At 34.0% G+C, this 18,297-nt stretch overlaps 1 protein-coding gene across 4 annotated transcripts in view; it reads right to left on the reverse strand.

The window, feature by feature from the left end:
* The window catches only part of KIF6 (kinesin family member 6), a 175,527-nt gene that overhangs the window by 91,650 nt on the left and 65,580 nt on the right, over window positions 1–18,297 (reverse strand). For all 4 annotated transcript variants that reach the window (XM_075749021.1, XM_075749020.1, XM_075749024.1 and 1 more), the window contains 3 exons: window positions 11,463–11,568; window positions 10,630–10,771; window positions 8,295–8,507 (listed from right to left, as the gene is read on the reverse strand). In XM_075749021.1, coding sequence (XP_075605136.1) covers window positions 8,295–8,507; window positions 10,630–10,771; window positions 11,463–11,568 — 461 coding nt within the window. The remainder of the gene's footprint in view (window positions 1–8,294; window positions 8,508–10,629; window positions 10,772–11,462; window positions 11,569–18,297) is intronic.

Consider the following 18,297-nt stretch of genomic DNA (forward strand, 5'->3'; position numbering starts at 1 on the left):
TAAGATTTATTGTGTTCTTTGAATGTCACAATATTCACACTGTTTTCTGGTAACCAAACTGTTTATATTTCAGGAGAAAAACAAATCCAGCAGGAGGAAAAATGGTATCATATGTCTCTTACACTGACAGAATTATGCTAGAAGCAAGCAGCAGTCTGAGACCTATTTCAAAATAAGACTTATCTGTACAGAAGTGATATAATATGATAAAAGTAAAATACAACAAAATTTTATCGCTCAGTGAAATGTATGATGAAGTCTGATTTTTTCTTGTTTTGCCAAGTTCATTCATGCTTTGATTTATCCTGAAACTACTAATTTGTAATAATTTACACCATCTCCTGAGAAAGCTTATATGTAGTTCTACATTTGAATTTGGACTTCACATACAGTATCTCTACCAGATATGAATTATGAATAAAACTAAAGCTGCAGTAGAGATTTTATGATGAACTAAATTAATGTATTAAAAATATAATCATTGAAGCATTTGTAAAGCTCAGGTTATTATGCCAATAACTTATCTTCACATTTTCTGGAATGCTCTTCTGAAAAATAAATTAAATGCATAGCCAGAGAGTTATGTTTGTTTCAGATTTATGGAAGATATTATGATGCAATAAATAACATCAGCTACTAGTATGTTAGAGTGTTTTGCTCACTCTTACTCATGTAGTTATGGATTTATAAATTAGAGCGTTCTGTGATTAAGATAGGTATAGAAAAGTAAGTTCTCCTCTTTTACGGTACAACACTTGGACTAAGATAAAAAGTTCTGGTCTGTTCACTCTAAGCTAATTGTCTTATGCAATCTGTAAAAGCTCCTCAGTCATGGGAGCTGGCTTGCCAAAATGTCAGCAGCAGGCAGCCTTCCACTGCTTCCAGGCACTGCTACCTACCACTCCCTCCTAAAAGCAGTCTCTTGGGATCTTAGAAAAACAAATCTGTCAGCATGTAAACTGCTATAATTTTTAGTTGAAGATTTCAATGCTATGTAACCCAATGTCACCAGCAAAACCTAGGGCATTACTAGGATGCTGCACTTGTGTATTCCTCTGCTCTAATCATCAGGGAGAACACCCTAATACAAACTGTAGTACACACTGAAAAAAAGCACGATACAAAACACAGCAACAATCCACATGTCCAATTTCAGTCGTTCTTATTTGGTTTTCCACTGGTATCAAACCATATATCAAACCACATACCAACCGAATATTGCGGTTGACAATATTTAACTAATGATATTATTTTGAATTTGAGCCCTGATATTTAAATAAGCAGTTAAAGACATACATGTTCAGAAAATAATACCATTTAACATTAAATCAACTCTTTACAATTTAGTATTTATCAGCAGTTGGAAAATATGATACCATGGTGTCCAAAGACCTACTTGGAAATCAAATCTGGGGTGTTAGGCTTTGCTTCTCTTTGCATTTGCACCATTATTACCATTAAAGGCTGCTATTTAGTTTCAGGCATACAGGAGGTAAGGAAAAGATACAACTTCCAGGAAGGTAAATATTGCAATATGTCAAGCCTTTGCAGATGTATTATACTCACTCAGTTTCTTCTGAAAAAAACATAAACATTCAATGCAGCATGAACTAAAAAAAAAATAAAATATATATATATAAAAAAATATTGATACAGGCATGCCTGTATCGATATGTAAAGTTGTAGAAGTCACTCATTCACTTTCCAATTCCACCTGCCGTGGGACAAATTTTTTCCAGGATTTGTTTTACTGCTGTGATGAGCTCAGGATAATTTTCCTCATATCACAGGTTATTATCTTAAGCTTAGAAGTGAAATAGTATGGCTACATTTCTCAAGCTTAAATCAGTGCCTGGATAGGATAGAATAGAAACATGATTGCCTATATTTTTCCCACATAGAAATGGCCTTAGATTGTATGGGAAAAAATGGTAAAAATGTTTCACCATATAGAGATAGCAGTTCTATGAGACCATACATTTTTACCATACAGAGAAACAAACTTTGCCAGTATGTTGAACAAGGCTACTTGTAATGTTATCATTAGTCTACTTTTCATAAATTTAGCAGCATAACTGACTTTTTGTGACGGACTGGGTAACAGATGAGTAAATCTAGAGATTTTATGAAGCAAATGCAAGAGCCAATCTAACAAGAAAGTAACAGAATGAAATTATTCCATTTTCTGTCAGAGAATGGTAAAGATCTGTTGCTGGGCAAACAAATGTTAAAGCTACAGAACTTATCAACTGCACAATATATGAAAGGTTCTAAGTTAAATAATTTGTCTTTTAAGAAACTAATTATTAGCTAGACTCTCCCACAACTATTTCACTAAACTAAATATTTTTTTTCCTATACTTTCCGCTGATTTTCTAGTTTAATTGTTTTCAGGATAAGGAAATGAGATAGGAAAATGGAAAACACATTAAAGACCTGATTAGAGACATTAGAAACACGAGAAATACCACTTTATATCGCATTACAACAGGTTGATTGTAGAGTTGAGACAACAGAATTAACAAAAAGAAATCTTGAAAACTAACTGAACTATTAAAATAGTTAACATATGCATAGCCTACATGCTGTAAATTGAAGCATTGACTGTAAAGCTTCATAACTGATGTAAGGTATGGAAAGTTTTAAATGATGAAGAATAGCTTTAATATTACATTAAAGGTTCTACTTTGGAGTCCTACTCTGGCTCAGGCCCAAGCCCTTTCACACATCTTTAGCAAATCCTTAATGCGTATAGACAAGAAGACATATGCATACAGTTCATATGGATTTTGAAAGGAATGGATAACTTTATAATTACAAATATTATTTGCAGGTTTGCAGTATGTGAAAGATGAGGCTCTGTGCTCAAGAGAGAATGATGCCTTACTTTCACTTTTCTTCTATTTGATGAAATGTCAGGAGAGAATTCAAAATCAGGTCATCATGCAAACTTTTTCTGAAATATCAGCCCTTGCCAGTACAGAGTGCAGGAGATAAGGTTCAACAATCCAGTCATTTGAGCTGACGGTCTGGTTCCTACTTTACTTACTTTTCTTTTTCAAAGAAAACTCATGTGTACATACACACACAATTGTTCGCAAGGAGAGAGCATAGTGTCAAAGCTGAGAATTTGCTAAAGCTTCTGAGATTCTTATTTAAAGACTAAAGAATAAGTGGCATTACATAAAGATGTAATTATACTAGTCATTTGTTGATAAAATACAGCTACTTTTTGCTAACATATGTCTGAGGTTATCAAAAGCTTCGTGTTATGAGGACATAATTATATTTAGTTAATACTATTATAACACCAAATCAAGCAAATTCTTCCTATAAAATGAGAAGGAGCATGATAAGTAGGAAAAGCAGGAGGCAAAGGGATTTCCTCAGCAGATCAGTAACTTGGAATGGAAAGAAGTAATATGGAAGAGTATTCTACACAGAAACAGGAAGAGGTATAAGAAGGGAATCACCAAATTCTCAACCTCTCCTCTGTTTTAGGAGATAATTGAAGAACACACACATAGGCATTGCCATAACGAACGGACGCAAGATCAGTCTAGCCTAGTATCCTATATGGTAAGTGGCAGCATGGCAGTGTTAGATAATGCTAAAGAACATGCGGAAAAGTAAAATTCATTATGTAAAACTTCTGTATGATTCATCCCAATTTTTTTAACACTGGACGGATATAAAACATTAGGAAGGAATTTTAATATTCTCTCTTTTGATAGTCTTTAATATTTTTTTAAAGCAGTATTTTATGCCTAATTCCTGACTACTCAGTTTTATCAATAGCCTCTTGTGTGGGATCTCATCGTGCCTTTTGATAATCTTATTATGTTAACAACTTCTTAATTCTCTGAGTCATACGTTTTAAAAACTGCAGAGCTTAAGAAGGGATATTTCCTTTGCAGAAAGCAGGATAACTATAATTCTGAATATTTCAATTTCTAATTTTTCCAGCATTCTGTTCTTAGACGTAGTTCTGGTTCTTTCACATGAATTCAGCTAACAATATACAACTTTTGTACATTCATTTGCTCCTTCTAACTTCTCTCCTGCTTATTGCTTATGATAATTTCATTCCCATTCCTGCATGCAATCTCCTCTGCAATAATTAATAGAGTCACAGTCCTACTAAAGTTTTAGACTACTCCAACAACATAACCACTGACAATTGACTAAGCAATTTTAGGGGATAACTGGCAACCTTAAACAGTTGAAGAAATCTATCCACATTAAGACACCAGCAAAATCTAAGTTTCTACTTGCCAGCTGTCCTGGTCTGAATTTCAAGCTGAAGATTCTCTCTCTTTTCAGTTAAAAAAATCCTCGCAAATTGCATAAAATACAGTATACAGAAATGTAAGTAATGAATATGTAAAAGTTATGCATGTTATTCTAAGATGAGGCATGGTCGTCTTTACTAATGAAAACATAAGGACTTCTAGATCCTACTGACACTAACAGATCTTTTTATTTGAACAATTCAATTATAAAATAAAGAAAACATACAAGAAAATCTGTCTACAGTTATTGGAAGTTGGTTTATGTGGATTTTGAAAGTAACAATTTGCAAGAATATTGTTATTTATTGTCATAAATAACCAGCTCAGATGATGTAAGGAAGGATAACTGCAATGCTTAACAGTTAACCCTTTTCAGTTAACCACTATAAAAACTCGCTTACTTACACAATCCATGCTAACTGGTCAATATAATTTGTATTGTTTGAGTTGCTGCTTCTATAAAGATTTAAGTATATACTTAAATCCTGTGGTATTATTTATGTGGATAAAGTGAAACATAACCTTAAAATCTTGTAAAATCAGGTTCTAGGAACGCTTTCGGGTAGTTCTGAAATTTTGGTATGCAGAAGAATACGTTTTCCAAAATATTAAGAGTAAATATTGCTTGTACCCTTGTATTTTTTCAAACTCACTCTTCTGGAATCTAATGATTCGAATATTTAGTCTCATCTTTCAATGTGCATGATTCACTATTTATAACTTTTGAGGTTAACAATGTAAGTTCTGGAATTTCTTTAACAGCCATATTAATTGAGGAGTGCAAGACAACATTAGAAGAAACAGTTGTAAGTCCTGACAAGGTCTATGGTAATTGCTAACTCAAGAAGAGCATTTCACACTTTCGTAATAGTCTCTATCAAACAACTTTCCATTATTTCACAAGTATCCCCAGTCAGTTGACAATTTCATCACTGTAGCAGGCTTGTAGCCATCAAAAACTTACCATGACGAGAAAGCTTTTCAAATCCATGCAGAAATTTGAAGGTTAAAAAGCAAACCTTAAGTAAGAATATGTATTTGGTGGGTATCAGAGTATTACAATTACATAATTGTGAATAACTTATTTTGCTATGTAAGTTGACCACTATGCTTTTCACCAGGTGGTGTTCTTTCAAGACATTTCAAGACATTCATTCTTAGCTAGAACAAATGGAATTAATAAAGTCTGAAGCACAGAAACATGTCCAGGTCTGAGTTGAATAGAAAGAGAGCTATACCCTAGCCATTAGCAGACAGAGCTAAGAGTTTTTGGCTGCCAAGGAATCCATCAATCTATCTTTGCACTGTCACAGCTTTATAATAAAATAGGAAAAACTAATAACCGCTTGAGGTTTTATGGTACTTTGCAAGTAAGGATCTCAAACCAGTAACTTGCCTACAAAGAAAGTGGAATGCTTCATATGGATACAGGCTTTGTCTTCATATGATATTATCTGTAACTTATAGTTCGATTATTTATTTTCTTTTTATCATGGCACAGATTGCTTGTCCTAGTACTGGCTTTCATTTCACTGACTTTGACTCTCAGAATTTTTTTTTTTTTTCTTGAGCACTCTGGCCTTAATTCTAACTATTACTGCATGTTCTCAAATACTTCTTTTATTTTCCTAAGTTTTGGGTCATTATTCATTCTGGAATTTTGTATATTATCTGAAAATTAATATATATTTGAAAATCTCAAAGATAATTTTAAAGGCTTCAGAAAAGCTCTAATACTTCTAAAAAATATTTAAGTTTCATTAAAATTCTTCTGTAGCAAAACTTTACATAAAGCCATCATATAAGATGTATACTATGTATAAGTACATAGTGAGACATTTTTCAACATTTTCTGATGAACTGTCTGCGTATGTTTACAAGTGTTATACTGTGAAATTTTTCTCAAACATGTCCCTTGGTACCATGGAGAATCACACTGTGAAAACTCTACAGGCTGACTTGAAAAATGTATAATCTCCTGTCTACAAGAACTCTTTAATAGAAATGTTAGTTACAACATGAAGATAAATGCTAAAGCTTGATAAGTTCAGAACTTCAAGAAATAAAACAAAAGAAAGAGAAAAATAAAATTATTTATATTTTTTTGGAGTCACAAAGGCATGAAAGATCCTGGACACTCGGTTATATTCTTGCAAAGGCAATTGGTCTCCTGAGGCTGGATTTAAGGCATACTGGCAAGGCTGTACGTGTTGTATTATTAACGGTGTTTCTACTACTTTTACGTCTGCCATTCTAAGTATTCCCTAAGCACAATAATGCAAGCATTTTAAGAAATAATGTTTTAAGGCATTATCATTATAGCAGCTCTGCATTACAGAAGATTGTAAGTCCAAATGCTGCCAACATTACTGGACTAGACTTGTAGCAGAATGTCAGGCCACTCTAAAGGAATGCAGACATATCACGCCACCTAAAATAGTCCAAAAATAACTTTTTATTTATCTGTAGCCCTCAAGCAATATGACTGAAAAGTTAAATCATTTTTAAACTCTAAATGAACCTTACTTTCATGTTCACACTTAGTTTCTTGGTTATTGAGGACTTCATTGTTTTTGTGTCCACATAGAATGACACAGAATATCAGAACCTGACCCAAAACTGATTGAAAAGAGGACTGGAAACAAAAGAGTAGGTTTCCAGCTACATTCAGAATGATAAAATCATATAATGTGCAATCCAATCATATTAAAAAAGTCTGATCTCAAAACATACTTGCTACTCATCCCAGACAGATGTCCATTTAAAACTCATTATCCAAACAGGATGGGAATCAATTACATTTACTTTTACTTATTAACCAAAACAAAAATACTTTATCATTGTAGCAGATTCCCTGTGCCAACCATCTGTCACAAAGAATTCTTTTTTCAATCAATGGTACTTGATATGTTCACCTATTAAATTTTAAAACCCAAACAGCTCAATCAGAATAAAGCATGAATAACAATACACTAGCTTTATTATAAGAGATAAAAATCTTTCATCGGTAACCTATGAACAAATAGTACTCATCTGCTGATGAAGGCATGGCACATGGTAAAATGATCTTGAGTGTGTTAGCTATTCTAAATGAATGAATTATTTAGGAATTCAGCTCTAACTTGTTTGCAAACAACATGAATTCTTAAACTACTTGAGAAACAATTAAAATATATATGCTTTAAATACATCAGAATAAGAATTTTGACTTTGTTCACACTTACTAAGGTCTTGCTCCAGAAAGGTACTATTCACTGAAGCTGCTTGCATGCACAGAAATGGAGCTATTTGTCATTTCTGGAACTAAGGTCTCAGTTCACTTAATCATATTCATTTTTTTAAACAATAGAAATAATCATCATCATTTATTAAAATTGCTAACTAAAGCCCACATATTTAAAGTGTATAATATAAAAAAAAGGTCTTAAAGATAATCACAAAATGTTTCACAATCTGATATCAGAGCTAGAAGCATAATTAATGAAATTTCATTTTATTTGAATATAAGATTTCTGTCCTAGGCTGGAAGATGAAAAAAAAAAAGAAGAAATAATGGTTTTATTGGTGTTTCAGGATACTGTACAATTAATAGTGCCTGCACAAATATTGTCTCACTATCTGTAGTTCCAGTGTAGACTTCTTTATTGTTAAAAGTCAGTATTTTCAATTCTTTCAGGGGAAAAAATATTATTTCCTAGTATTTTTCAATGAATTATAGTCAAAAAATCCTTTTCTGAGAACTTACTCAAAGACTCAAGGGCCTGCAAATGAATTTATACTCTGGTTTTGGAGGAGTGTTCAGAGTATTCACATCAGTTTGTAAAAGCCATCAGCACCTTGAGAGGGCTATAAATTTAAATCCCTGCATTTGTGGATGCAGAATTATTACAATATGGCTGATATTGAAAATAAAACTTTCCTGTTCTGGTGCACATATGAATGTTATGCTGTAAATCATACTGCAATAATCCAATAACTGCTCACTTAATTAATTACACTGACCTGTTTGTCTGGAAAGAAAAGGTAGTCTGTGGACTGAAAAGCTGGAATCTTTTGCTTCTTTCAGACTAAAACAGCTGGATGGGCTCCTACTTTCTTCCAAGTTTATAGAGAGAGACTGTTCCAGGATTGTAGAACCAGTAGAGGCAGCATTAGGCTGGAAAAGAGCATGTTGTGCTTTCTTTTTTTCTTTTTTTAGTATATTTACCAGAATATCTGTAAGATACATTAAGGAAACCATTAAGGATCATTTTTTTTTTATAAAGCAACAATCATCTTTGTTTATCCCTAAGTCTTTTTTTTTTTTTTTCCTCTCCAGGCGGAACAATTTATATTATGAAAGTCTATATGCGAATGTGAATTTGGAGTTGGGCATATTCTTTGTAATTCTATTCAGCCACCTTAGTTTTTCCAAACAGATTCATTTTTACTAAACAGTAACAAATTCACATGTTGACCACAATTGTCAATTCCAATCAATCAACACCTGATAAAAGCATTTACAGACAGACAGGAATGAAAATTCTAGTATCTTATTGCCATTGTGTGACATTCCCTTTTTTATTTTTATAATTCTGTAATAAGCAAAATTTCCAAAGAAAAGGAAAAAAACCCTTAACTTACAGGTAGCCTGGTAAATACATCACATCTGTAAGCTTTTCACAATAAGAAGCCTTACTAAAACGCAGAATGGGTCTTTAGGAAATTTCTTCCAAGAACACTATGTATTTACTGGAAGCATTTTCGGTATAAATACGTATTGCCGAACAGCTTATAGAGGGGTTATAATGACAATCCTGTGTGCATTCAGCCAAAAGCACAAGAGTCCTCGTGATATATTTTTTGATATGCTATTCATTTTTATCCCAATTAATCTTCTAAATGAACAGCAGAAAATCTAAGTAGTCTTTGGGGAATATTATTAACTGGACTAGACAGTAATAATACAATTCAGTTGTTATGATAGCTCCTAGCTACACTAGGCAAGGAGGACTTCATCGTTTATTATCTAAACAGCCTCCATACTTCCCACCACTTCATCACATTAGACATGTTATTAATTTTCTAATGATGATGTTCAGTCAGTTAGTGGCTGCAGAGTCTGTAAATCAGTTTTGTGTTCAAAGTCTTAATTCTTATATTCTTCCTATATAACTCTAACGTGGATTTACACAAGTTTCTTCCTTGCGCTTCTGCAAACGAAGCTGTATATATCTATCAAGTACAAGTGCATTTGATAGAGATGTTTTGCTTTTTTTCACTATTGATGTCATACAAATAAAATAATTTATTTCAGGAAGAAATGTTTCTGGGAATCTAGATCTTAAAATTGACATGAAAATTGAAGAAATTTTTAAAAGGAATGATATGTCAGTGTTACAGCTAAATTTCTCTGAAAGAGCACCTTGGAAAATGAACATCCTCTGTTACAGAGCAAAAAGAGAGAAGCTTTCCTGCCACCTCAATTCAGACTGGTAGCATGCTACACCCTGATGTAAAATGCCATTCTTATTTGACATATAAAATTGATCTGGAACTGTTGAGCACAAAGAATACAACTGAGTTTGCTTTTAACTAATAACTGTGAAAGAATCTCTGTTACCTATAAACTCAAAATCAAAACAAAACTTTTTTTTTTTTTCAGTTCCCTGTCATATTCAAATTTTCCCATTGAGTAGCCACAAAGTTAGGGACAGAGTGATGCTGCAGTCTCCCCACAGTTCTGTCAACCTGCTAAAAATAAATCCCACCCATCGTGCAATGCTGCAGCTGCTCATGTGTTTCCTGTGAGGCAGTGAAATGGACAAAGCACATCTGAGCGGTTTAGTATTTTTATCTGCAAAAATCTTTAGCTTTAATTTAAATTTTAAAGTTGCAGTAACTAGTGCTAGTTTTATTTTTATTCTCAAGGCAAATAGACCAATAGTCCTCAAAGTAGCACTTCGTTTGGCTAAAAATAACACTTACAGGAAATTCTATTCTTTCTAAAGTAATAAATTGGTCTTTTTATAGCATCAGAGTTTCCAATTCTAAAAAATGGTTTAATTTGCTTGAGGAGAGTGTTTTAGGCATGGCCTGATCCACGGTATTTGGATCTTGGCTGGACCATTCTAAAGCTAAGTGGTGCTTGGATCCAGGATTTTGGTTTGGTTCACAATTGAAATAGAAGCAGGTGCAAAGCAGGAGTGCTGCCACATAGAAGTTGGGAACTGAGTAATTGCTTTAACACAGTGGGGTCAGTAGAGAGAACTACCTTCCATATAGCTAACATCTATCTCACACACACAAAACTATTGTAGCCAAACCGATATATTATTTTTTTCCTCACAAAGGATACTGATTTCATTGTCTCTCTGCTGCAGAATTTCTTTCAGTTTTTTCAGTTCTTCTTCTCCTGCTTCTTTGTTAGTGTCTTTTTCTTCAAAGATGTTTTGTGAGGGCAGTTTTTTATCAGAAATCTTTGAATGATTCATTAGTTGCTGTTAGAAGAAAAAAAAAAAGCACACACTTTTAACTTTACCTCCAGCTAAGTATTTACATAAATTCCAGTGTTCTCTAGTATCACAGAGCTTCCAGTATTAACACTACAACACTACACCTAATTATTTAAAGACAGTAAGTTAAGATCAGGAATGTATACATTATTATATTGGAAAACTACACCCCAAAATAAAGTATATATTAACTTTTATTGCTTTACAAATTATTTTTACTTGTTCTTCCTACTTTAAATGTATCTTGTTTACTCAATGATTTAGAAGGGCTTACACCACCACCAGGAGAGTTATTGTAACAGATTCAGGGATATAGTGTTTTTATCCCTTTCAGCATAGTTTGTCCAAAATAAAGCCTCCATAGTGTTGGGAATACAGATGGATACATCTATCCATATACAAATAACTTGTCTGTGTTGATTGCAATAACTTTCTGTGCTCTCTTACAATTTACTGCATGCTGAGATCCTTGCTGGGGTTTCCACAAAATCCTGCTGAACTTTTCCAACTAAATTTCAGATTTCTGTCAGTCCTCCACGGACTTCACAGTTCAATTGTTTTACCCCTTCCAATGCCTCTCAAGCATATTGCATTTCTTTTGACACTTTTCAACCGTGAATGTCTTCAAATTATTTTCTGTGCCAGCTGCACTTCCATCTATGTCTAAAAAAAATACCTTCATATGAATGAAGCAATACTTAATCTTGCGCATGTCAGCACCAACATCCAGACTGCTATCAGAATCATTATCTTCGAGAAATGTTTCAATTAACTCGTTCAACCTGAAAATACATAGCATTTTTAAGGAAAGAAATAATCACAAACAAGCAAACAATGCTGTAAAGTAATGTGTCAAATATAATACAAAATTTACCAAGCTGACAGATATTAGCAGGCTATTTTCCTGCAAGGTCCATGCAATTGCAATCTACTTTTGTTCCTGATACTAAAACCTGGATTTGATACTGGAGATTCTACAACTCCATATCAGAACATACTTGTACATGCTAAGGAATAGTTCTAGAACTAAAAACATCTAAAAAGTAATCTTTTATTTTTCTCATTTATTTGATAACCTTCTGTTGCTCTACTGTCTCATAATTAAAAATATCTAAAGTCGGCTCTCTCAGAAGACTAGGTCTTTAGAGGCTTTGGACATAGGATTTTTTAAAATCTATGATTATTTGTGCACAACAAAAATCTGCTTCCTTTTCTATTACGAGAGTGTTCTGGTTTCAGTAAGTGGCTGCATGGTGCTTAGTTACCAGCTGGGGTTAAACCATGACAAAAAATCAGCACATAGCATAGCTTTCATACATAAAATTACCTGCTTCAATCACCAAGCAAAGCAACCTATCTTTTGATGCAGGTATTTATAGATCTCTCAATAGACCTACTACTTTTCTTTTGATAAATGAAGCGTAGTTAGTATTTCATTCTCTTGCAATTTGTTCTTATTTAACAAACATCTGACAACATGTTCCTCAGGGAGCAGCAATTCTTATTTCAGTAATTCAGTCTTCATAAAATAATCTGGCACACAGAAGCATCCTCTTGCTTTTTCAAAACCACATTAAAATATTCAGACTGGAAATCTACACAAGCATAATATACCATGCCTCTGGGCTGGATGTCACAGCTATATGGATAAGAGTCAGATTTCCTCTTGCATGCTGTCACCAGCTTTCCAGGTTTTGCATTCCAGGATGCATGGCAGATCATCCTCAAGAAGAAGGGCAGAGGATTTCTAAACCAAAATTAGTCCTTAGCCCACTCACTAAGGTACATGTCTGGAAAACAGCTAGTGCAAGTTCGAACTCCACCAACTGGTTTTAGACTAAAGGCTTCCTGGTTCCTGACAAATGCTATTACCATTAACTTAGTAGGCAAATGCTGGGCAACAACAACAACCATATGCCCTGTAAAGTGTAATTCTACAATTTTAAATGCTTATCTAGGTTATTAATCTCAGAAGATGAACTTAGGTTCTGAACTTGAGTGAGCCAAGGTAACCTGCATCAAGTCCCCAACTGCCAGAGAAGGGCAGGAGTTCAGAACCATCTCTGTGCCTAGTGTTTCTTTTGGACTAGTTTTGTTCACCTCCCCACTTAATACACAAGCCTTCCGAATGTCACTTAATAGTCATTTATCCTCTTTAGTTACAGGTTTGGAAATCTTGTTGCCATTTGATTATCTGAATCACTTTGCTGTAACTACAAACCAAAATTTTAGGCATTATAATATCACAGTATCTAAAGCTGACCCTAAAGCAGGTGGTTAGGGTATTGCCCTGCTTTTGAAGACTTTTACTGAGATTCCTCACATTACTATACTGTAGTAACAAGTCTCTGCTGGAGGGTGAAACAATGAGACTTCAGGAGATAAATATCTGAAAATTACAAGCTGTAAGACTGGAATGAAAATTGGAAAACATAACAGATAGTTTTGGTTATTTATCTGCTTCAGAGTTCACCATGGCAAAGTGCCAATTCTCAAACCAGGAGAAAATGGAGAGAAGAGAGCAACCCTCAGATAGTTTGAGATAAACTATGCTTTCCCATTTTCATTATTTCAGTTAAAGAACAAAAGAAAAATATGTCTACACCATTCATCATATGTGCAAAAGTCACAACTTCTGAATATACAGAACATTCCCTGAAGTGAATCTGAGCTGTACATGCAGATGGCTTAAAGGAGAAGATAGTTAAAGAGAAATATTAGTTACAGAAGCATTACCGGCATTCACTTGCTTCTCAAGTTAAGAGACTACAAAAATTACTGGTTAAAAAGAGACCAAAATTTTACTTATTGCTACATGATTTTTTTTTTTTCTGCAGAATAGAGGCCAGTAGTACAAGAGGTTTTCAAGAGGTTATTCATACTCTCTGCAGACACACTAAGCGCAATGAGCAGGAGAATTAATCCTTTGTACATGGAGGCAGGCATCTGTGTAAACACTGGGAAAAGAGAGGCATTTATACTATAATGAGAATGCTATAGTCATTACATAGACACAGAGAAAGTCAGTATTTGTCACTATCTTAAGCACCTTATTGATTTCAGTAAGAGGAAACAAGTGAAAAATATTTTTTACAACTAGACTGTCTAGACTGATTATATGAAGTCATCTATAAAAATGGGCCTTTAATCTTGAACTAGAAATTAGGAAGGAGATATTTTAACCTTACTAAGACTACCTGTTTGCCAGGTATTTACTCATACTCAGCTTACCACTGATTTAGGTTATGGGAATCAATTAAAAAAATTACATTAACTTGCACCATTACCATTACCAGAATAGCACGGCAGAAAGTTAAAATATTGCAAGAGAAAGAAGAAGAATATCTAATTCTTGTAAAATAATGCTCTATTTTAAAAAAAATATTATTTGCCAGTCAAGAGTCAAGGTTAATTTGTCAAGAGTAACAAATTAGACAAACTGTAGTTATAGATATGAGCTGCATTATGTGTTTTGCATTCTTGAAAAAAACACAACAGCTCAATTAATTTTTTTGTGTCCCAAGGATGACATAGAAGCCAAAAGAGATTTGAGCACCAGAAGACTCAGTCAAGTCTGAAATAGCAGAATGTAAATCAGAAGTTATAAACAAATTCAGACTCTTTGCTGATTCTAGGAAACAGCAGAATCTTCAGTGTATTTTTTTTTAAATTTCATCTTTAAGAATTAGAGCAACAGACAAACCTAGTCTAAACACTAAGAACAAAAAGAAAAGAAAAAAAAAAAAAGCAACAATGAAAATCCCTATGAATACCAGCAAAAGAAAGTGCATCCCTCACATTTTAGTAGGTTTCCATGTAAAAATTACCAGAACACTAAAATAAACACACAGTCTGACAACACTCTGGATATTCTGGGAGTTTTCCCAGTATATTGAAGTATTAAACAAAGGTAAAAAATAACCTGACAATTTGATACAGATGCAGTTTGAAGTTTCTCTTAATGAATAGATCTTAGTTAACCGAACCATTTTTTTTTTTCCAAGTCATTTATCAGCTCAAGGATTGTGAGAACAATTGAAACATTCTCCTATGAATATATACAATAGCAAGATCTGCAGTTTTACAAATAAAAACCCCAAAGCTACTTCCAATTAATTTCCAGAGATGCTCATAGAATAAATCAAGGAGACAATACAGAATCACAGAAGGAGGAGGGGAAAAAAAAAATAGGAGAAAAAAGGAATACTGACATTTTCCTTACAGTATTAGATGAGGTAGATCTGCTTGCTAGGTGACTTAGAATCAAAGGACAATAGAATTCTACAAGATGAATATCCTTTTCCTTCTCATATTCCTGACTCAAAAGGTTTATTATACTTATCTCTATAAATATCCATAAAAATAAAATTAAATATATGGAATATATAAAAGCTAAAGCACAGAATTATATAAAATAGGGCTGTAAAATATTTAACAAATTCATATGGGGTATCTACAGTTACAACTCCGACACATTCTTTCTAGTCACACACAGGCTGTAGTCACCCTCCTATTAAAAGAGGCAGAGCGAGAAAGCCCTTTTTCTAAGTAAAGAAGAATCAAAATGGCTTTTGGTTTTCATTCAGCTACCTTCAAGAGATGGATAATACCTTAATACCTTTCTACTTAGCAATAGTAATATCTTCTGAGATAGTAATCTAATTTCTGATCCTTAGTTCTCTATCAGGGAATGGATATTAAACAGTTTTCCTCCAACCAAAGACTGTTGCAAGAATATACATCTGCAAAACAAACCAGAAAAACCACATGAAATGGCCCAGCACTGAACAAAGTTGGGCCTAGATGTTCGAGAGGAATGTGAGAACATGAAATCCAGGCAAGTCACTAGCAAATCTTTCTTTAGTTATCGACGCAGAAGCATGCATATGCGGTAGAGCAAATGTAATATGAAAACAATAGGTGAAATAACAATGTCCTTTTTGTTAAGGACTTTTTTCACCTCAGTCATAGTAGAATAAATAAAAAAAGCACATGAAACAAAGTATTTTTGGTCAGTTGTTCTGGCTCAGCCCTGAGACCATATTCCTAGACCTCTCTTAGTCAGTACGTTCTATTTCTGGGAAAAGTTGCTAACTACAGTTTCTTTTCAAAACAATGTGAGCAATCAATCCTTACATTTACTGATGACCACCTTCTGCCATTGGGCCAAGGACAACGGTTAATATTTGCATGCCCTCTCAAAACAGAAATTAGGAAAGAAGCTGCCCAAAGAAGGGAGTTTTGAAAATGAGCTTGCAAAAGGAATGACCATGCTTGGCATAGAACACATAATACATTTGAAAAAGTTCTAAGCTTGTGTCTGAGTGTTTCTTCTCCCAAAACATCACAGGCTGAATGTTAATTTCCCCGCTACACCCATTGCCAAAAGTCAATGGGAAAATAATTCAGAAATAATCAAAGATGTTCATGTACGTGGGTTCTACAACATGACTGAGTGTGCCAAGATAACTCATAACCTAGAGGGGAGAAAAAAGACCAACACACTTTTATTAAAGCTTACAATGAAAAACAGCTTAGAAAGTTGAAGTGCATTCAGCTTGAAGGGAAAAAGCAATGATGGAAACTGTTTAATTAACTGAAATTCAATGGAAACCTAATTATGGGGTTAGCTACAAACACAGAATTTAAAATTACTGAATCGCTTACAAGTCACACTTAATTGCTTCAGTGGAAATACACAGCACATATCTTTATTTCAGAATTTGATACTCTTTTAATGCAAGATGGTCAATTTAAGTTATTTCAATCTGAGGAGTTTTTGTTATACTGGTGAGTTACATCAGAAAAAGCTACATTAATCTGAAATAGAAGTACTTAGCCACAAGATACTTGCACTAAAAGTACTAAACTAATATAAAATCCCCCTAAAAGTATATTTTAGAAATGCTAAAATCTCTGTTTTTGTGTAGAAACACATACCAAACTAATAGTCTTTTATTTGTTGTAGATAATGATATTAGCAGCCAGCTGCTGCATTCTTCATTATTTTAGCTTACTAAGGCTCTCAATAATGTTTCCATGCAGAATTTGTGCTAATCCAATCTGGAGCGTGGATAATCATAGCTAATTTCACATGACAGGAAAATAATATTTAAAATCAGTATCAGATGAAGATGTCTCTTCTACCTTCTGGAGATCCAAAATGGATCCCTTTTTTTTTCCTTTTCTCTTGTATGCCGTTAGGTAACGGAAATTATAGACCATAAATATTTATTATTTGATGTTATTACAGTAGACGGAGTCTAAAAGGGGATTTTTCATACATCTCCATTCTTCCTTTTAGGACTGCCCTAGGAACAGCAGGCCTAACTGACACTAATAGGAGCAAGGGTGTGCTGAAGTCTCTTGCCAGAACCCTGCTGTATCAGGAAGAATAGTTTTCCCCAACAGAAATTCCCTGAAGGAGGAAGTATATGAAAATATCAAACAAAGACCCATTTTCTGTGAAAAACAGCAGTAAACAAAGAACGGAGTTTTCTTTCTCAGTGCTCATCAGTAAAAACAGAAAACATGAGTAAAAAATTCCACACACAAAATTTTCTAAGGCAATGCCAAGGGAACAGTATCACACCATTTATGAGATTAATTTAAAACTCATTTTGGTAGTGGTCTTGTATATATTGTCAGTACAAAAAGAAAGGTCTTACAGTGCTGATCCAGGTAAGTTTGAATCACGATACCAGACTCTGACTGAAAACGCAAGCTGGGTCAAGCACAAGTCTGCTCCTACACTGATGCTGGGAAGAAAACTCATAGAAAAACAGTCATAAACAGTTGGGGTAGAAATGTGTTAGACTATCAGTGCTCTCTGGTTACTGATTGTGAATCAGTCCTGAGTCCTTGGTCTAGCATTTCCCTTTTTATAGGTTTGGGTTTTTTGTTGGTTTCCCCCCCAACCCCCCGCAAATAACGTGAACACACACTGTTCTGCAGCTCACAGACAGCTTTTACATTATCAACTTTATTTCTTTTCTGTTACTTTCCACCCTTCAGGAATTCTTTTTTAATGAAGCCTGCTTACCATTTAGACCACACATAAATCACAAGGCTTTCTATCTACATTACTTTAGATTCCGTGCATTTTTCTGATAGCCTGACTCCAGAATGATTAGATGAGTACTGTGCTACTTCAGTTTTACCCGTTCATTAAATAACAGTCTTCCATCTTTAAAAAAAAAAATAAAAAAAAATCACTTCTGAACCAGTCATATGTTTGTATGAACCAGAATGCAAATTACACAGCTGAAATGCATCAGAAAAGCACTCCTAGCCAACTGAGAGTATGTTTTTAAAGTTTAGAGATCTCAATAGCATGCAGGATGCATGGTCTCAAAACACAGTTTTGGAAGGACTCATTTTGACCTTGCTTTATGTGCCATGATTCATTTCTGGGAGAGCTTGCCTTTTAACCTCTGATCACTGACACTGTATATTATGTATCAAAATTAAGTTCGCTTAAAGAACAATTAATTTTGTGTGTCAACTGTGAC

This window comes from Balearica regulorum, chromosome 3 (assembly GCF_011004875.1).
Source record: "Balearica regulorum gibbericeps isolate bBalReg1 chromosome 3, bBalReg1.pri, whole genome shotgun sequence".
Lineage (NCBI taxonomy): Eukaryota > Metazoa > Chordata > Aves > Gruiformes > Gruidae > Balearica > Balearica regulorum.